At 37.6% G+C, this 21,669-nt stretch overlaps 3 protein-coding genes across 3 annotated transcripts; 2 read left to right on the forward strand and 1 right to left on the reverse strand.

Moving 5' to 3' along the window:
- Positions 1 to 468: 468 nt before the first annotated feature.
- Positions 469 to 9,836, reverse strand: cxcr3.2 (chemokine (C-X-C motif) receptor 3, tandem duplicate 2). The gene is made up of 2 exons (XM_026940083.3): positions 9,237 to 9,836; positions 469 to 6,418 (listed from the first exon to the last, which is right to left on the reverse strand). The coding sequence occupies exons 1-2, from the start codon at positions 9,255 to 9,257 to the stop codon at positions 5,318 to 5,320; spliced, it is 1,122 nt and encodes a 373-aa protein (XP_026795884.1). The 5' UTR covers positions 9,258 to 9,836; the 3' UTR covers positions 469 to 5,317.
- Positions 9,837 to 12,373: 2,537 nt separating this feature from the next.
- On the forward strand, positions 12,374 to 14,696 carry cnfn (cornifelin). The gene is made up of 4 exons (XM_026940170.3): positions 12,374 to 12,526; positions 12,840 to 12,965; positions 13,879 to 14,015; positions 14,474 to 14,696. Coding segments are annotated over exons 1-4 (354 nt in total). The 5' UTR covers positions 12,374 to 12,525; the 3' UTR covers positions 14,564 to 14,696.
- A 121-nt stretch (positions 14,697 to 14,817) lies between these two features.
- Positions 14,818 to 21,336, forward strand: tlr21 (toll-like receptor 21). The gene is made up of 2 exons (XM_026939885.3): positions 14,818 to 14,912; positions 18,238 to 21,336. The coding sequence occupies exon 2, from the start codon at positions 18,375 to 18,377 to the stop codon at positions 21,333 to 21,335; it is 2,961 nt and encodes a 986-aa protein (XP_026795686.3). The 5' UTR covers positions 14,818 to 14,912; positions 18,238 to 18,374; the 3' UTR covers position 21,336.
- Positions 21,337 to 21,669: the final 333 nt, after the last annotated feature.

The raw sequence follows: 21,669 nt of genomic DNA on the forward strand, positions 1-21,669 counted from the left end.
CATGCTTCACTAGCAGAGATCATGCATGAGGAAGATCTGACCTTTGTACAAAGTTAACATGCGCAATATCACTAATTTGCTTACCTTTAAGTAGAGACCTAGAAGTAGTGCAGAACCTTTGGACCCAACCATATGTGTAAAAAAAAAAAAAAAAAAAAAAAACATACAAAATGAAACATGCGCCATAAATTTCTAATTTTCCGTGTTTTGGTAATTAAATCTTTTTTTTTTTTTTTGGTGATGTTCCCCAATATGAGAGTTTGAGCAGTGTTGTTTAAGTTGAGCAAAAACACAAGATTAATAAACATTTGTCTTTCTCATTTAAACAGAAAATAACTTAAAAACACAAGTTCAATAAAGCCAGTGAGACTATAGTTTCACTTTGTAAATAAGTTTAAAAGGTTTTAAAGTGCTAAACAAGAGAATATTTCTCTTTTCTGGTCAGTACCTCAAAATAACACAAAACTAAACAGCCAGACAAAAGCTATGCAGTTGTGTAAGTGTAGACACACTAATTGCAGACTACAGCTACAGAATAATTTCGCTGAATTTTTTAGTATGTGATCAGAGCTGAGTTTCCAAAAGCACTGCAACACACACGCTCTCTCTCCCAGTTATGATGATCTTAACTTTGAAAATCATCCAAGTTTATTACATTATGCATTACATTAGCTTAATTTCCAGGTATGATTTATTCCCTGACACTCCAAACGCACAAGCAGCTGCTGTTTAACACGCAGTGGAACTGCAACCATCAGGAGTAAAACTGTAAGTGCTACTGGATCTGGAGATAATTGAACATGTTATCCCATAAGACACATTTTCCTTTTTCGCCCTCCCAATTTTATTATACATTTTCTCATTATTATAGTCCTCTTCTCCTTTACAGCAATACAATTCTGGGAAAGAAACAACTTGAGATGTGGCACATTGCATTTATTTACACACATGACATGTAAAGTCTAGGCTTTTCTGGATAATTTCATTAGTGTACACAAAGACACTACTGCAGCAAGTGACTAAAGGGTTTGATTTTAACTTCTTACATCACTAAACACTATAATCTTTGTCATCAATACACAACCTCTAGTCTATAGGAAAATACAACACTCACAAATACAATACTTTACACAACGACTACTCATAATACAATATACACAATAAAATACTTTTGTTTTTTCTAAGCACAGACCCAGCCTGTAGCTTGTAACCACTGTAAAATACTCATGATCATTACAGCTCCTGTGAATAAACACCATCATAAACATACACTGCGTGTGTTGCTACATTACAGACATGTAATGTAGCAACCAAACTGCCAAACTGTCAATGGCAGATATTTAGTTTTCAATGGACAATATCCTTTTTAAATTGCCGTACTGTATATACTGTGTATACACTGAGTTACCAGATTATTGGTTATGAAAATATAGTAACTAATAGACTGGCCATATCAGTATGTGAAACACTGAAATATTAAAATACAGAACTAATACAAACAACTATACACCATATAAAAATTATTAAATAGTATCCATTTAAAAAATGTTAACTTTTGCGATGGACCATCTTGTTTTTGTACGACTGTTTTGTACGACCTGTGAAGGTGTGCTGTGGTATTTGGCACCAAGACATTAGCAGCAGATCCTTTAAGTCCTGTAAGTTGTGAGGTGGGGCCTCCTTGGTTCAGACTTGTTTGTCCAGCACATCCCACAGATGGTTGATCGGATTGAGATCTGGGGAAATTGGAGGCCAATTCAACACCTTGAACTCGTTGTCATGTTCCTCAGACCATTCCTGAACAATTTTTGCAGTGTGGCAGGGAGCATTATCCTTTTGAAAGGGGCCACTGCCATTAGGGAATACTATTGCCATGAAGGGGTGTACCTGGTTTGCAGCAATGTTTAGGTAGGTGGTACGTGTCAAAGTAACATCCACATGAATACCAGAACCCAAGCTTTCCCAGCAGAACATTGCCCAGAGCATCACACTGCCTCCGCTGGCTTGCCTTCTTCCCACAGTGCATCCTGGTGCCATCTCTTCCCCAGGTAAGCGACGCACACGCACCCAGCCATCCACATGATGTAAAAGAAAACATGATTCATCAAACCAGGCTACCTTCTTCCACTGTGCCATTGTCCTGTCCTGGTGCTCACATGGCCATTGTAGGTACTTTCAGTGGTAGACAGGGGTCAGCATGGGCACTCTGACCGGTCTGTGGCTACGCATCCCCATACACAGCAAGCTGCGATGCACTGTGTGTTCTGACACCTTTCTATCATAGACATCATTAACGTTTTCAGCAATTTGTGCTACAGTAGCTCTTCTGTGGGATCGGAGCGGATAGGCTAGGCTTCGCTCCCCACACGCATCAATGAGCCTTGGGCGCCCCTGACCCTGTCGCTGGTTCACCGGTTGTCCTTGCTTGGATCACTTTTGGTAGGTACTAACCACTGCGTACCAGGAACACCCCACAAGACCTGCTATTTTGGAGATGCTTTGACCCAGTCATCTAGCCATCACAATTTGGCCCTTGTCAAAGTCACTCAGATCCTTACGCTTGCCCATTTTTCCTCCTTCGAACACATCAACTTCGAGAACTGACTGTTCACTTGCTGCCTATTATATCTCACTCCTTGACAGGTGCTATTGTAACGAGATAATCCATGTTATTCACTTCACCTGTCAGTGGTTTTAATGTTATGGCTGATCTGTGTATAGTTCTTTATACATAAATTGACCCAAGATGCTATGGGTAGAAATATGCCACTGCTCAAAATATGACTGGGGCAGCACGTAAAGGTCAATATTGTAGCTGTGTTATGTTAGTCCTGCCTTTCCAATAAAAAGAGCCAATTTCCTTGTTGGATAATGCTGCATACGACTTAACTCAGAAGTGAGAATTCTAAACTCTGAATTCTGTAAATTTTACAATGGACAAAGCAGCTTTACAGAAATATCTAAATTCCAGATATAAATTTTAAATTTATAAATGTATCCCTACTGAGCAAGCCAGAGGCGACAGTGGGAATGAAAAACTCAACTGAGATGACATGAGGAAGAAACCTTGAGAGGAATCCGACTCAAAAGGGAGTCAGCATAGTTAGGAGTAATAATGCATTAAATCTGAAGATTGCTGCTGTCTTTCAGAATATTTCCTCTGTGACACTTTCAGGTTTTGACAGGGTACTAAGGAGATATTAAGTGCCTCTAAGGAAAAGATATAGGTTTCCTTTTAAAAGGAACATTTAAAGTACGAGGTCTATGCAAAGTTTTAAAGGGAACTGTCCAGTTAGTAACAGTGATCTACTGATTGACTTTGTAAGTTTTTGCACATGTGATTGATTTGAGTTTGGAGTATTTAGGGTTCTTTTATGCTTGCTATGAGTAATGCTTTTACTCAGGTAAAAGGTAAGGGTTGTAGTTATCTAAGTAATTAAGGAAAACTGTAATAATCTGTGCAGTGAAGGACACAGCCCAAACCATGTTAGCAGCTTGCAATAGCATATTTCTACAAGTCAGAACAAAATTCCCACCATAAGACAACAATTCCCAACAATTCCCTTAATAAGACACTTTATGTCTTTACACTTTATACCGCTGTATATTTACTAGTCAGCATTGTGCAAAAGTTTTGAATTTTTTTTTGAAAGATTGCATACAATTTTTAAAATTAAGCAATAAATTGATCATAATTATAGTCAATACATTAGACCTTATGTAAAGACTATTCATTTTTTATTTAATATAACAGTTCAAATCATCAAAGAATCCTCCATTTGCTACAGTTAAAGCTTTGCAGACATAATTCATTCTACAAATTTCAACCCATGCCTTCAGTTTATCTTCCAAGAATAGTGACTGGCTTGTACAGTAGAGCAGTTTATCTCTGACTTTACAGTGAATCTCCCCCCACAAAAGCTCAGTAGGGCTGAGATCTGGCAGTTGTGCTAGCTAATCAATGACAATGGCAATCAATGACAGTACTCTGACAGTACATTGTTTATTTACCTAATAGTTCTTGCATAGCTTAGAAGTACGCTTCAGATCGTTGTCCTGTTCATTTATTAATTAATACTTTTTCAGTAACTGCTTTATTCTGGTCATGGTTGTGGTGGATCTAGAGATTATCCGGGGAACACTGGACGTGAGGCAGCAAATAGGCGTATAGCTGATCCACCTACTGACATGTTTTTGGGAAGTGGGCGGAAACCAAAGTACCCAGACAAAAGCCCGGGAGACATGGGGAGAACATGCACAGACACTCCACACAAGCAGTAATCCCAGCTCAGAATCTGCAAGTGCCAGTCCACTACATACCTTCAACCCAAGTAAAGACAATTTATTTGCTTTATTGAGCAGAATAACTGGTTCTGAGTTAACAGAATTACAAAAGTTTCTCTAATAACCAGTTAGAATTTAATCATGATTTATTAAATATGAGCTAACAATGTTTTTTTTTTATTTTGTTTTATGAAAAAACAAAGCTTATTACTGTGCTTCACCTGCAAAAGTAAGACATCTAACTTGTTCTTCTGGAAACACATTAACTGAGAACTACAGGTCTCCATGTCTTAACTTTCTGTGCTGAAAATTGTTGAGAACAGCTATAAAATACATCTTCTACTTCAAAGCAGGTATAGGCAAAAAAAAAAGAAAGCCAGAGAAACAAAATTCTTTAGAGTGTAGTATATGATGTATACTATATCATGACAAGAAATCAACACTAGCATGTTTTTACAAATTTCAAACAAGTTGAGAGGAAAATACCATTAGCACCATATTTCAAACCCATTTCAACTGGTGCATTAATACAGTTAATACATGGGAATCTATCATCCAAAACAAAATACTAATACAGTGTAGTTTTTAATGAGCTTCTGGTTTGGCTGCACCAGTAGAACGTTTGCCTCTTTAAAAAAAAAAAAAAAAAAAAAAAAAAAAAGCTATGTATGGAACTGATGACTTAGCTTCTTGACAAGATGGTTGGAAACATTACTTGGAAATATTGCTTTGAAAAATAAGAAGAGAGAAATTAAAATGAAAATCTGAAAATAGTTTCACTTCCTGCTTAAGACAACATTTTTTTAGCAGTGGCATTTATGCTTACTAAACTATCAATAAAACATGAAATATATATCCTTCTTAATTAAACTGTAAAAAAAAAGGGGAAAATGCAAAATTTGTTTATATAGCAAAACAACAATATAATATTGGGATTACAAAAATAATTTTTGTTTTACAAACAATATGTACATTTTTTTTCTCTCAAATGAAATGAAAACAAACAAACAAAAATGCCCAGCAATCGCTTTACTTATGCCACAACTGAGAAGTAGGAGGTGTTCTCGCTCTCCACAGAGCTGAAGGAACCTGTTGGCCTGCGAGTGATTCCTTGATCCTGCGCCCATTTGGTCAACCCAAGGCATTTAGCAGAACTCAAAGCTGTCTTGAACATCTGGAAAAGCTCACGGCGGAACTTGACACCCACAAAGCCGTATAGCAGTGGGTTGAGGGCGCTGTGAGCCAGTCCCAGGGTCTCTGTCACCATGATGCCGATATCAAGCACGTAGTGCAGCTCGCAGCTGGAACTCACTATTTCCAGTATCATCAAGCTGTCAACCATCTTAAAGATGTTGTATGGTGCCCAGCAAAACACAAACACGGCCACTAGGCAGATGATGAGCCTGAGGGAGCGTCGCTTCTGCCTGCGTGTGCTTGTGTGACACAATGTGTGGAAAATGCGTAAGTAGCAGTAGAGCATTACCAGTAGTGGGAGGCCAAAGCCTAGCAGCAGGTTGACGAGCTGCAGGCTTAGCTGCCATTGTTTAAAACTCTCACTTTTGAAGTCTAAAATGCACACTTGCTTATCATAGCCAGGTAGCACCACCACAGTTCGGAAATGGATGTCAATGGCAGCAAGACCGATGCAGCAGATCCAGATCAGTGCACAGGCTAACTGAGCCAGGCATGTATTGTGCCTCCAGCTGGTGTGGATGGCATGGACGATAGCCAAGTAGCGATCAAAGCTGATGCAGGCAAGGAAGAGCACGCCGCAGTAGACATTCAGTGAAAAGAGTGCACCTGCCACTTTACATACGCCTGTGGTGAACACCCACTCACTGATCCACTGGCCTGCAAAGAAGGGCAGCGTCAGGGCTAGCAGAAGGTCAGAGATGGCCAGGTGGAGCAGGAATGTGTCGGTCAGCGAGAAGGAGCAGGGACTGTGGTGGGACTGACGATAGCGGCGGATTACAAACAGCACTAGCACGTTACCCAGTACAGCCAGGATGAAGATCATGATGTAGGCTGTAGGGGCAAACAGACGAATGAAACGCCATGTTTCTGCCAGATTGCAGGGTGAGGAATTTTCATCTGTTTCGTTATAGTCCAGATAATCTGAAACAGATTGGGAACTCTAAGACACAAACACATGAAGGTTAGAGTTGTCTTTGGCTATATAATGAACACTAAAGTTGAAATTTAAGGCCACATACACATAGATCATATATTAATGTGCCCCATATTAACAACATTGTGAGCTGTAAAGTTTTTACCTTGATGGTTTAAGGGAAATGATCAGCTAACGTAAATCTGTAATATTTCGTGGGATTTATTAAATTGCACAGCTTAATCCAGGGCAGCTCAAACGAGTTAAGACAGTAGTTTCAGTAAAAAAACAACAACAACAACAAAAAAAAAACAATTTGCTTTATGGTGAGATATGCTTATTATAGACAGTGCTAAAAAAACACAGGATGGTGGATTCACACAAAATTAGAGTGTGCAATAGCTACATTTAAATAAATAAATAAATAAATAAATGTTTGGCTAGCTAGCTAACTAGCTAGCCCATTATAAAGCTTAGTTTATCTTGGCAAGTGTTTTCCCCCCCAAAGTTCTCTGGCGCTTGCCTAATCTCCTAACCCTAAACTGAAAATGCACTAAACCCCCACTCTTTATCACACACCACTCTGGAAATGCTTTGAAGCCAATTTCACAAGAAGAAGAACTCTAAAAATAACTCTTGTCTTGGCAGGCTTTAAAACCATTGCTACAATAAAATCTAAAATCCATGTTAACTACCTAGATATCTATCTAACTAGCCAGTCAACTAAAGCAATAGTCTAGGTAAGGTCTATGTTGTGTAGTGTTTGCGATGCCATTTCTTGAACATTATTGCTAATAGACAATTTAAATGATATAGAGTAACAATGTGAATCATAAGGAGGTGTAAATGGAAATTCCAGTTTTATAAGGGGGTTTATTTTTTATTTTTTTTATTTAAATTTTTTTCATATTTTAAACTAGGGGAATGGCATCCTCATCCTCACACTTTGTCTCACGTACTCCTCAAGTACTTGGCTGGTATATACATATACACACACACACAGGTTTGAATCATACACCGGGATTAAATAGTGGGAATTTTCCATCATCACATAGAACTGAGGAAGCCGCAAGGATGAGCTTTTTTATTTTTATTATTATTATTTTAAAATTACTTTAGCTTTTGCAAAATATTTTTTAACCATAAAATTGTATTTTAATCACTTGCATAGTGTAGCATTTTATATCTATTTTGGAATTGCACAGTAATTAAGTGTGTCCTGCTTAAAATGGAATGCATAATAAATTGTATTAATTAAAGACATAGGGATTGTTTTCGTTGGTTAAAGGTAACTTGGGGATAAAATCATAGGACTTGTAGCAAATGAACTATGATCTTTGCAGAAATCTTTACTAATTATTGTAATTTATTTCAAATTTCTAATTTAAATTAAATCAAATTCATCATCTGGGTCAGAAATAATAAATATGACAACCCAGAAACAATGGTAAAAATGACCCATTTTGGAATCATAATCAACCAGTTTTTTGTAGTTAATGCAACAAGTATATTGCATTGTACACATAATCCAACAGTGCGTGGTCAGATTAACTCAACTCATGTAGTTTGTTATCAGTGTTAGGGTGTATCTAGCTACAAGTAGAAATGCTACTAGCTTAGCTACATATAACTAGCTAGAGCTTTCCAGAAGCTAATTGAAAGATAAATAATGAAGTGAGCTCTTTCTGTATCTGTTGCTTTTTTTGTGATTATAATGTTAACTGCTTCTTAAAAATAGAAAAGCAAAATCTCTTTGTTATGGGATATCCTCACAGTTTTTCCTCAGTTTGACAAAGTAGCTTCAGTATCTATCTTAATATATATGTTAAATGATGAGTAGCTTGGAGCCTAAAAAGTTGGAAAATAGCTTCCCCAGCACTGCCTGTTATATATTTATAAGTATATACTCAGTGTGGAATTATGAAATGACTCAGATTGGTTACATTTAACCACAAACAGGCATAAACTAGACAAGGCAAAGTAAGCAGTCAGTAAGCAGACTATGGTTAAAACACTAATCAAGTTAGTCAGAAAACAAAGGCTTGGAACCACCACAGGCACAATGCTGGAGCAAAGTCTGATCACAGTCCGGGTTATTTAAAAGGAGTAACGTGATTGCAAACAGGTGAGTTCCATTCGTAATCAGGTGACTGGGAACAGAAGTAATATGTGACGCGGTCCTGTGCTGAGGATCATGGGAGATGTAGTCTGCAACTTCAAGCGTTGCAATTATTTCATCAAGCTATTAAAAATTCTTTAAAAAAAGACTCCTAACTCATGTTTATAATAATCTGAAGTTTCAAAACTGGAAGTTTACACCACTAACTCATAGTGAGAAGCTTCACACTCCAGTCAGTGACAGAAACCTGTGTGCATCAGTTTTGTAAAATGTTATATATAATATAAATACATCAGTTACCTTTGCCCAAGATTTAATCGCCACTGTTTTTTATCCAGTTTCTCATTCATACCAGTAAACCTTCCACCACTGCCTAGCGTCTAAAACTATATATTTATCAGACATGATGACTTGTTGTCTTCTCCCTAGTGTCACACAGACACAAGTTGTGTTTTGACAGTGTAAGCATGAAATAAACCTGCGCCCCCAGAAGGGTCCCCAGTAAAGTTGCTAGTAAAGCAACATTAGTTTTGTTTAAACTCAAAAATGATCAAAATAGAACACAATATAGCTTAAGTCATGTGTTTGAGATTTAAGAGGCTTGCAATTAATAGACTATCCAAGTACAAATGAACAGGCAATGTCACCATGCATCTCTTTAACCTAGTGAAAATACACATATTAATGTCAAGTAATAACAACTAACAGTTTCTCAAATGAACTTACATAGTCTGCAGGTGTTGCCATTGTCACCAAGAATACTGGACATTCAACAGTGCCAAAGTGGTCTTACAGTCTCTCCTGTCTTTCTGTCTGTTCAGCACATATTACACAGAGAGATGAAGAGTGATGGAAAGAGAAAAAAAGGAAGTGAGGTTTACAGAAGCAGAATCCTTACGAAATGCATAAACCTTACAAAGGGAAGTGGCCCCAGGTTTTGCCACATGTATTTGTGGGAAAAATATACAAAAACACAAACAGAAATGTTGTAACAAAAGAAGAAGAAGAAGAAGAAGAAGAAGAAGAAGACGAACAACACCAACAACAGGTAGTTAGATATGAGATATGAGACAGAAGTGGGACAGATGACATTATTCTCTCTCTCCTATCAATCAGAGTGACATTATGCAGTTATGGGCATCTGTGAGTTCATGTATATAGAAAGGGACAGCTAGTGCTCAGCTACTGCCCTGTGATGTGGCATGTACAGCAGTTTGAAAAAAGATGCAGTAGCTCAGAGGAAGCACCTGCTAGCCTTCACCCTCCCTGGTGAACTGGCAAATTACAAAATAGGGAGATGGATAGACAGACATACAGATAGATAGATTTTTGCTTTATAAATGCTGTATTGTGCCTCCTGTTAGAAAGTGGCAGAGAAATGAATGAAGGATGACTGGTGTACTGCTTTGGGAAAGTCATAAAGTCAAATGAAAGGGAAAATGGTTGCATGTACATATAAATTGTAAAATGTGGTTGTATGAGCACTTTCTGAGGAGTATTGCCATCAGTATTATGAGGAACAGCCACAGACAGAGGAAGTGAAAAAGCTGAAGATGTGGACAGCAAAAGTATGGTTTAATGAGTTGCTCAACTGTAGCTGCATGTCTGACCACAAGCTCTGCTGTGCTATTTACTATTCACTTTGTTAACAGCACAGACATTTCTCCTAATCTGTATTTGCTTTGCAGATCACAAATGTCTTATTAGTTTATATTTAGTATGTAAGTCTTTTCCAATCACTATTTGGTTTTATATTTTAAATGCTCAAAATCATTTCAGATTTATGTTCAAATCTAGTGAAATGTGCCCATGCAATTTCTTAATCTCAAGGTTTCTTTTCTGTAGTGACCTCATGTAGCACAGCGTGGCACTGTTGCTTTACTCATATAAAATGTACATGCTTTAGATGCAGATTTCGTACAGTCACAAGTGTGTAATACTTATTATTTGTAAGTGTATTAGCACATGCTTATCCAGTAGCATGTTGCAAAAGTGCTTAATGAGAAACTTGTGGTCTAGTAACTAGTTGTTTATTAGTTATGGACAAACTAATCCTGAAAAATTTTATTTTGTTGAGTTTAACTATCATATTATGGGATATCAAATTAAATTCACCGGTGGTTTTAAAAAAAGAAATTATTATTGTTATTGTTGTATAATTGTCAGGTTAATAATGATAACTTTAGGAAGGAGCAAAAAAGTTGTATGTAGGTATGTATGTAGGCCTAAATAATAAGACTTTATTAATAAAAAAGAATAGTGCTTTACAGTGTGGGGATTTAGCAGCAGTGTTGGAAAGGCCTACCATATAGAAACATAACCCTTTTTTAACACTGAAAGTATTAAATAACTGAAAGTATTTTCCAATTAGGAAATGAGCATCTGGCGCATACGGGATGTGAGAGCAGAACAGATTCCTCAGCCTGATTTCCTCAGAAACTGCTAATTACATTGTTGTGTATAATAGTCAGGAACTACTGTGTGTTGTCTCTGGACATTTGTCTCTGTCAGTGCACTGTTCAAACATCTCTTAAGTCCTTTTATAAGAAGAAAAGTATTTCATGGTTATCGAATGGGGTGTTTCGATATGCTACAGAACTTTACTTTCCAGGGCCATAACTGCATTCAGTGCAGGAAAAAACCATTTACTGCCTGAGTGAACACTCAGTGACTTGCCTTGGTGAGTAAATAGTAAAGTCAAACACATCCACAGATTCAGTTCACTGATAAGCCTTTTATACAAATATATACTCTTTTAAACAAATCCTAGTCTCATTCTCATTTTGTCCATGTGCTCTCTTTTGTACCTCAGACATAAAAGAATCAAACAGGACTTTTTTTTTATTTTGTACATTAAACAAAGCTATATTTTTTTAGTCGCCATATGGGTCATACTTTTTATGTTGTGCCTTTTGGATCTTGAGGTATTTAGAAAATTTGTTTAGCCTTTATGGTGCACTTAACCTGAATTTATATTACATATCCTCTCTCTCTTCCTCAAAGTAAATGATTGACATAAGAAGAACATGTATGTGCTATGGGTTTATTCTGCCCTGCTAGGAAGTATTTAACAGGGTGGAACATAACAGGGTGGAAACACACAAGCAATATTAGTAACTATATCAGGAAAATTAGTCAGTGTGGTGCAATAATGGTTGACATTGAACATACTTTGAAACATTCCACAGAAATGTGTATTCTGTCTAACGGGTTGGAATGTGTGTGAGAGCAAGTTGAAGCATCAGCTGAGTGTGATGCCAGTTCCAACCAAGAAATACAGTGAAATACAAAGAAATATTCATAAAGACAAATTTGTAAGAAAACTGTATAAATACTTATTGTACTTTGTTATGAAACTGTATTTACTGTATTACTGTATTTTGTTCTGAAAAAAGTTTCAACAAAGAAAGTGGCAAATACAATATGACCATATGACCAAGAGCACAAACCAAAAGGTATACAAGTGCATAAATTCAGTTTTCATATTATGTATATATGTATACACGTTATACACTATAAAATATTTGTCTTTAGGGACAGAAAAGGAAGTATTATTAAGTAGATTCAGTTTAATTTCATATAAAGAATTAGAGAAGGCATTAAAGCAATTGATATGGTTTGTAAAACTGTAGCAGAGGTTATCGAAACTGCATCAATCAAGAAGAATTTAAAGAATTGAGTTCATCCACCCTTTTACGGTAAGACCACCTCCATGTGCACACATAAACACCAAAAAATGTTCTACACATGTGTACTACATTCATGAAGATAAGAGTGTGTAATGGGAAAAAAAAACAGAAACCTAACTCGCCCCAAAATCAAACACCATTTTCTTTTATAACATGGCAGGTAAGCCACCCACCCAGTAGTTCTTATCACGCCAACAGGTTGCCTTAGCACCTGGTTGTGACATCATTATAAGTATAAACGGTAAGGATATCTTTTCTCCTCCCATTTGTGCTGCTGACTGTGAACTCCCACATTCGCCAAGATACACAACCTGATACGGACCAAGAGTAAGTTTTTTATTATAACGAAAATATTTTAGAGGATATTTTGAAGGTTTGAAGTACATCAGGGGATGTACTACTTAATACCTAATTGATATTAGGTATTGTAAAAACAGTAGATTTTAACATTTATCAGATACTTAGGCACTGGTTTAAGTGTTATGCGTATGGTATATCTCTTAAAAACGATCATGTTTTTAAGAGATATACCATACGCATAACACTTAAACCAGTGCCTAAGTGTGTTGTATTGAAGCCTAGTAGGTACCATACCATTTTAGACATTATCATTTTTATATATTATGTGTGTTTGTTGCAGTGATGACATATCAGAGTGAAGTGATTAACACACAGCCTCAGGTGACAGTCACCAGTTACACTGTCTCCACTGGTTCCTCTGACTGGAGCTCCAATCTCTGCGACTGCTGTGATGACTGTGGCATCTGTAAGTGAGTGTATGTCTGTGTATATGGGAGAAAAAGCAAGAGAGATGCTTTTTTTTGCATCCAAGTGTTTTTTATTTATAATAGCATTATTAGTGGGCAGCGTAGTGGTCCAGTGGTTAGCTGCCACCTCACAGCTCTAGGGTTTGATTTCAGCTCAGGTTACTGTGTGTGTGTGTGTGTGTGTGTATACATGTGTTTCACATGGTGTGTCTGTGTGGGTTTCCTCCCACCTCCCAAAAACATGATGATTGGTGGACAGGCTACTCTAAATTGCCCATAGGTGTGAATGTGTATGTGCATGGTGCCCTGTGTTAGACTGGCATCCGATCCAGGCTCTATTCCCACCTCACATCCAGTGTTCCTGGGTTAGGGTTCGGATCCACTGCAAACCTGACTCAGATAAAGAGCATACTGAAGATGAATTATTATTAATATTAGTGAGAGTAGTACTAGGAGTAGTGTTGGCTACCAGTGAGGTGAGCATCATTATGGCTGCTGTATTACTCTGAACTCCTGACTGATATCTGGTGAATGTGTGATTGGTCATTTAGCCCTTCTTACACCATTAGGTTTTAATTTTTTCCTGATTTTAGCTATTATAACAGATGTAACCAAGAATCTTTGCTTTTTTTTTTTGGAAAAATTGACTTTTCTGTTCAACCGAAACTAATGGCCAATTCAGATTTAATAAATGAAGGAGGCAGGTGCAGAATGTATACAGTGGAACACAGTGTTTGTTCAATATGCTTCTTCTCTGCTGAGAATTTTCAAATGAAGTGATCAATATTTATGGTGCATTGCCCATTATTATGGTAATACTGTATATGATGAGAAATTTATGGAGGCCAGCCTTTCAAGGTGACTAGTCCTTCCCTATAAAAGAATGGCTGCTCTGTGTCTCTCTCTCCACAGGCCTCTGTGGTACATTTATCCCCTGCATCCTGGGTTGTAAGGTGGCACAGGACCATGGGGACACCTGCTGTCTACCCTTTCTGCCTGGAGCCATGATTGCTTTAAGAACCAGCATTCGTGACAAATACCAGATCAATGTAAGTTTATCTGTAATAGGATGTGCTCAGTTTTTTTTAACACTGTAAATGTTATGGTACAGAAAACCAAACAAACATGCAACTTTTAGTTTGTCCTTCAGAGTATTGCTAATGATAATTTTATATTTCATTGTGTGCAAATAATGACAGTAACTGAATTAAAAAAGACAAGTAATGTATCCAAAAGGTAATGTGTTAGTATTTGTTACATTTTATCAAATGCCAAAATTCACAATAAAATGGTTATGATACATACCTGAAAGTGCATATTGCATATTTGTACACACATATTGAATGAAATAATATGCATATTAAATTGAATGACTAAAAATGTTCTATAATTTACTCAACATGACACACAAACAGTATTTTGAATGGGAACTAAGACAGATTGATACAACAGTATATGCAGCTCAATAGTATATCCAGTATGTGAATAGCTATACATGTTTACGCAGGGGTCTATCTGTGATGACTGGTTGGTTATGGCCTGCTGCCCGTTATGTGGTCTCTGCCAGATGGCTCGGGAACAGAAGATGAGGGGCTAAGGAGTCAAAAAGGGCAGTGATAGGCCTGGCGGCTTCTTGATGACAAAACTGCATATTATTATTATTATTATTATTATTATTATTATTAGACATATATTTTGACTAGCCATTTCAATAAAATATTTGTTTTTGAGTCCTTTTGTCAGTGCTTTGAGTGTGGTTCAATTACGATGCAAAAACCTTTCCACTGTGATTTTTTTTACCTTCATTTTACTTCCTCTTTCTGTTCTGCTGTATGAATTTTGAAATGAAAAGAGATGGTGAGGAACAAAGAGAGTCAGAAACACTAATAAAGACAGACAGAGCCTTATTCACTTTTCAAAGATTTACGCAGCAGCATCTGACAAAGGTAAGGTGTACAAATATAATACGCAAAGGTTTTTAATAAATTAGCCAGTAAATGTATTGAAGCAGTTATCACTGCAATCATGTCAGCATAATTCATTTTAAGTACCTGATACTTTTTAAGCTGAAACAATTTTTTTAATTTCAGCTTTATGTAAATAAATATATTGTTTATCATTATTACTTATCTTTAGTATAAATCCAGCATTAAGAAGGCATGAATATATTCAAACACTGTACTTCAACTTTAAAAACAACCTGTTAGAGATATACTCCTATCTTTAGAAAAAGTTAAAACCAAGTAGCCAAACTATCAAACGTGAATATACACTATATTCAAATACACTCTCTGAGCACTTTATTAGGAACACTATACTAATACTGGGCAGGGTCTCCCTTTGCTCTCAAAACAGTCTCAATTCTTCATGGCATGGATTGAACAAGATGTTGGAAACATCCCAAAGGTGTTTTATTGGATTCAGATCCGGTGACCACTGAAGAACACTGAAGGCCACTGAAGAACACTGAACTCTTCATGAAACCAGTTTGAGATGACTTTTGCTTTGTGACATGGTGCATTATCATGCCGGACATAGCCATTAGAAGATGGGTAAATTGTGGCCATGAAGGGATGCACATAGTCAGCAACAATACTCAAATAGGCTGTGGTGATGACTGATTGGTGTTAAATGGGCCCAAAGTGTGCCAAGAAATTTCCCCACACCATTACACCACCTCCACCAGCCTGGACTGTTGACACAAGGTAGATTGGGTCCATGGATTCATGCTGTTTGTTGCTAAATTCTGACATCTGTGTGCCTCAGCAGAAATCGAGATTCATCACACCAGGCTACTCTTTTCCAGTCTTCAACCATCTAGTTTTGGTGAGTCTGTTCCCACTGCAGCCTCAGCTTTCTGTTCTTGGCTGACAGAAGTGAAACCTGATGTGGTCTTCTGCTGTTACAGCCCATCCGCTTCAAGGTTCAACATGTTGTCCATTCTGAGATGCTTTTCTGCAGTCTGGCCATTCTCTCTCGACCTCTCTCATCAACAAGGAGTTTCCGTCCGCAGAACTGCCGCTCACTGGTTGTTTTGGTCTGTTGTGTGTGAAAATGCCAGGAGTTCAGCAGTTACAGAAATACTTACACCAGCTTGTCTGGCACCAACAATCATACCACGGTCAAAATCACTGAGATCATATTTTTCCCCATTCTGATGGTTGTGTTACCCAAAGCTGCTGGCCTGTATCTGCATGATTTTATGCATTGCACTGCTGCAATATGATGGGCTGATTAGATAATTACATGAATGAGCAGCTATACAGGTGTTCCTAATAAAGTGCTCAGTGAGTATACATTCTCTACATATGAACAGCAGTGATTATTAATTTTTCATTACATTTTTGGCCCAGATGTAATAATGCATGTTTAAGCATCTGCACAAACTTGACAATACCTGCAAAGAATGTTTGAGGATTGCTTGTGCTTGTTTTGTGAGTTTACCTTATGAATATGCACTTTCGAGCATTTTCCCAAAAAAATATATCATTATGTTTAAAGATTTAAAAATAATAGATATACTGCTCAAAATTAGACAAAAATGTATTTGGACACTCAATAGTGGCTTCACTGGAAGCTTCAGCCAACAAAACTTTCAGTTCATCCACACTATCTGCTGACAAGCTGCTCATTTCTTCTCCATTGCATCCCATAGATGCTCTACAGAGTTTAGGTCAGGGCTCTGGGAAAGCCCTTCTAAGACTTTCATTTTCTTTTTGATAAAGTATTCTTTTTTTAAAGGTGGCTGGTATGCTTTGGAATATTATCCTGCAAGTTTGCATCCAGAATGCCTCTGTATAATTCTGCGTTCTTGATGACAGTTTTTTTTTTTACACTACTGTGGAGGAAGAAAGATTTAATTTTTTGTTGAACTGGAGTAGCCTTCTTTGTGCAAACAGATGCTGCTAGACCCATTTTTGCAATTACTTTCAACCAGCTGGTCCCAAGGTAATTTATAGTGGATGTATTTAATTTATAGTCCGTTATCTTCCATTTCATACAGGTGCCCCAACCACATGGTGTAGTTCATCACATTAACTATGGAATAACTGTGATGACCAGAATAATCTGAAGTGAACAAATCATTTTTTTTAATAATAATAAAATAATAAAAATAATAGTATATCTATTATTTTCACAACACATAATCTGTTTTGTTGGGAAATGTTTTACTTGAAAAGTGTGCTTGTGGTATCTTTCTTTAAAATAAATGCCACTTGGTTTGACATGTCGTTTCCTAAAGCAGTGAAATTCATACATTTGTAAGTGTGGTTTAGGTGTCCAAATAGTTTTTGGGGTCACTGTATATGTGTTACATGTGAGTATAAAATCATGCAAATACAGGTCAAGATCTTCCACTAATTTTCACATCAAGCATTAGAATGGAGAAAAAAATCTCAGTGACTTTGACTGTGGCATGGTTGTTGGTGCGAGACAGGTAGTTTGAGAAACTGCTCATGAGAGAGGTCACTGATGAGAGAGGTCAGAGGAGAGGTTAGGTTCAAGCTGACAGGATAGCTGCACTAACTCAAATAACCAAACCTCGAGGTGGAAGGGCTACAAAAGCAGAAGATAACATCAGCTTTCGCTTCTGTCAGCAGAACAGGAACCTGCTAATCAGCAGCAGTCACGATCCACAGTATGCTCTGAACGTACACATGGTTCCAAGAGATATGCTTTTACATACAGTAAAACTGCTTTCGGATATATTTTTATATATTTTGGATATATTATAGCTGGTGATAAGAGAGGAGCTCCCACTCTGTTGAAATAAAATGCTGTTATAAAAAAGTATTATTGGTATCTTTAATTAATTATTTGCTTGCAAGAAGACTAGCCTTTAGCTATCCAGTAAGCTATCCTGTTGGCTCCCACGCTCCTGTAATGCTATGCTAGTTATTTATGACAATGCTATTTAGCTAACTAGCTACACTGCATGTAATATTTAATTTGTAGTAACTTGTGCCTTGCTGAGATTTGGCCAAGGTAAACTTTTAATATAAACTTTTAAGAAATGACAGCAAATGGAAACTACTCATGAATTAATACTGACTATAGAGACTAGGATTAATACTATTGTTGATGATTACAGCTGACGAAACACAGCTGTAGTGCCTTGGTCATAACCCATAAAGGCATGGTATTATTATTGGTTGTATCTCTGTCTATGTACTTTCTTTTTCTTTTCTTGTTTTTAAATTAGGAAATAGTCAAGAAGATGTTTGAAAGTAAAAACTGATTAACAGTTGTTCTTTCCTACTTTCTTTGCAGACATACGTGGTTGACCATAAAAGCCCAGAGAGTCCAGATCTTTTATATTATAAAAAAAACACAGTGGTATAGCTCAAAATGAAGACCTGAAGATTTGTTTTTGAAAACCTACTGGGACAAACACATCTCTACGAAATATGGCTTCATATAGAAACCAAGCACTGATCTCAGTGACGATAATCGCTTCGATGTTTCAGTTCAGCATGAGCTACAGTTTCAGGAATTGCATAGAAAGTCCCGGCTCAAACCATACAACCTTCAAATGCACTAAACGCCAAGCTCTGACAGTTACTGCCATCGTGGGCGATATACCACTTTCTGCAACAAACATTTCGATCTCTTACTGCAAACTTGTGAAAATTCCTCCACAAAGCTTCAGTCACCTGCCAAAGCTCAGTGTTCTGCAACTAAACAACAATCACATAAGGAATATTGACAAAGATGCCTTTGCTAATCTACAATATCTTCACACACTGAACCTGTCCAGCAATGACATAGTTTATCTCAATTCTTCCATTTTCCATGACCTCCGGAACCTCAGCACTTTGATCCTGGCTGACAACAGACTGACAAATATATCTTCTGACTTATTTTCTAGTTTGTCTAAATTAGAGATTCTGGACCTACGTAGGAACAGGGTAATGGATTTCTCAGCAGTGGTGCACTCCATATCAAACCTGAAAGGGCTGAAGACCCTGGACATTTCCTTTAACAGACTTAGCACTTTGCTACACTCAGCCAGCCTGCCACAGTCACTTTCCCATCTTTATCTTGGTAATAACATGCTGACCACACTGAAATGCAGGAATGATTTTCTCAGTAGCGTCAAAGTGCTGGATCTCTCTTATAATAGAGGTCTTTCAGCCCAGGCTTTCTTTGGTCTGAACCTGAGCAGTTTGACATACCTGTGCCTGCATTCCACCAGCATTTCAATAATAACGCTCCTTAATCGTACTAATGTGATGCCTTGGCACGTAGACTTCTCAGGTTTGGGATTAACAGAGCCCCAAATGCTAGTTTCATTGTGTAAACAACTGTCATACTATTCAAATGAAAATATTGAAAAAATGCTCCTTCAGAGCAATGATCTAAAAGTTCTGAATAATAAGACATTATCTGACTGCCCCCCTATCACTCATGTTTTGGACCTTTCATCCAATCAGCTGAAGAGCATAAGCTGTTTGCAATTCCTTGAAGGACAAAATCATCTTGTGAAACTCAGAGTTGAACATAACCACCTTACCCATCTAATAAGTTGCAAAAATCACACAAGATTTCTCCACTTGAAAGAACTAAGCTACCGCTACAATCGCATTCTTGAAGTGAATTCCTTTGCCTTCAGTCATACACCAAATCTGACAACTCTTCAACTGAATATAAACATAATTGCCTACTTGGATCGCAAAGCACTGAATGGACTTAAAGACCTTGTTACACTCCGCCTGGACAACAATCTTCTGACTGATCTCTATAATGATAGCTTTAAGGACCTTCACAGTCTTCGGACACTTAACTTACGCAATAACCAAATTTCTGTCATATTCAACAACACCTTCTACTCCCTCAGTAAGCTGAGCATTTTAGATTTGGGTGGGAACAAGATAACACATTTAATGCCCCTAGCATTTGAAGGGCTGGACAGCTTGAATAATCTTTACTTAGACCGCAATCATCTAGCTGAAATTGACGGTCACCTGATTGGAAGCCTGCATCGCACACTGCAAGTGCTAGATTTACATGGCAATTTCATCCATTACTTTACAGAACACGTATACTCCCCATTTGTAACGCTAACAAAGCTGACTGACTTAAAGTTAGATGGACAGATGCCATATGGCATAACCTTATTACCTCATGCATTCTTTCGTGGTCTCACTTCCCTGAAAAGTCTTTACCTCAGCAACAATCATATCTCTTCTCTCAGCACTGACACATTTGATGACCTAAGAAACCTAAAGTTCTTAACATTAGATGATTCATGTGTTGGAGTGACCCAACTCAAGCCAGGAGTTTTCAAAAACCTTCACAAGCTGGAGATATTAATGGTTGAGAACATGGGCATTGAGTCATTCTCAAAAGAGGTGTTTGGTAATCTCACAGGACTGAAAGTATTACATCTTAACCGCAATGCCATGCAGACTTTGGATGTGGACTTGCTGGAAAATCTGACTAATCTACAGTATCTAGATGTTAGAAATACACCTCTCAGTTGCAACTGTCCCAATAGTGAGCTCCAAAATTGGACAAAAAACAACCAAAGAGTACAGTTTATATATCTTTACAACCTGACCTGTCCGGATGTCAAAGGGTCAAACTTTTACAACTTTGACACCCATGTATGTTCAGATTTTGGAGTGTACTGGTTTGCCTCCACTTATATTGTAACATTGCTAGTAACATTACTTCCACTACTTTATATCAAGCTCTACTGGAAATTTAAATATGGCTACTACGTCTTCTGCTCTTGGTTTGGTGAGCAGTGGCGTCGCCTTCGGGAAGAGGAAGAGAAATGCACGTATGACGCTTTCATCTCCTACAACTCGGCAGATGAGGAATGGGTGATGGAGCAGCTTCTCCCAAACCTTGAAGGGAGTGGGTTCCGACTTTGCCTCCACCACCGGGACTTTGAGCCAGGCCGCAACATAGTCGACAACATTGTGGCAGCAGTCTACAATAGCCGCAAGACGGTGTGTGTGGTCAGCCACAACTTCCTCCGCAGTGAGTGGTGCTCCCTGGAGATACAACTGGCCAGCTACCGTCTTTTTGATGAGATGCAGGATGTGCTCTTACTTGTCTTTTTGGAGTACATCCATGAGCGACAGCTCTCTGCCTATCACCGTATGAGAAAGGTTATGTTGAAAAAGACTTATCTACAGTGGCCAGGACCGGACTGCACAGATCCCGTCAAGTCACAGGAGCTGTTCTGGAAGCAGCTTAAGAGAGCTTTAAGGAGCAGCAACAGTAGATGCCAAGACGAAGAACAGATGGAGGAGAATGTTCAGAATGGGCAGCGGAAAGGTGAAGCAAGGGCAGAGGAAAGAGAATATTTCATGAACCAGGCACAAATGGATGATGAGCCATATTATCTAATGCCCTAACAACAGCTTTATGCTTCATGTCTACTCTTTCCTACTGAAGAATCATGAAGGAAAATAAGCTTATATAAGACTGTAACTAGATGGTACCACTTTCTTTATTAATTACATTTTGATGATTTACTTGTGTTGGCATGAGACTTATTAACAATGAACAGAAAGAAAATAGCCTAAATCCTGTTAAATAAGACAAATCAGACACAAAATAAGACAAAATCAGACATAAGCAAAGAAAAAAAAATGTAGAAATGAAGACATAAATAAAATGACTCTTTATTACAAATTCAAAGTCTTGTTTAAATTTGACTGTAACTTCAATATGAAGTACATATGCATC

Source organism: Pangasianodon hypophthalmus, chromosome 1, assembly GCF_027358585.1.
Source record: "Pangasianodon hypophthalmus isolate fPanHyp1 chromosome 1, fPanHyp1.pri, whole genome shotgun sequence".
NCBI classification, from domain to species: domain Eukaryota; kingdom Metazoa; phylum Chordata; class Actinopteri; order Siluriformes; family Pangasiidae; genus Pangasianodon; species Pangasianodon hypophthalmus.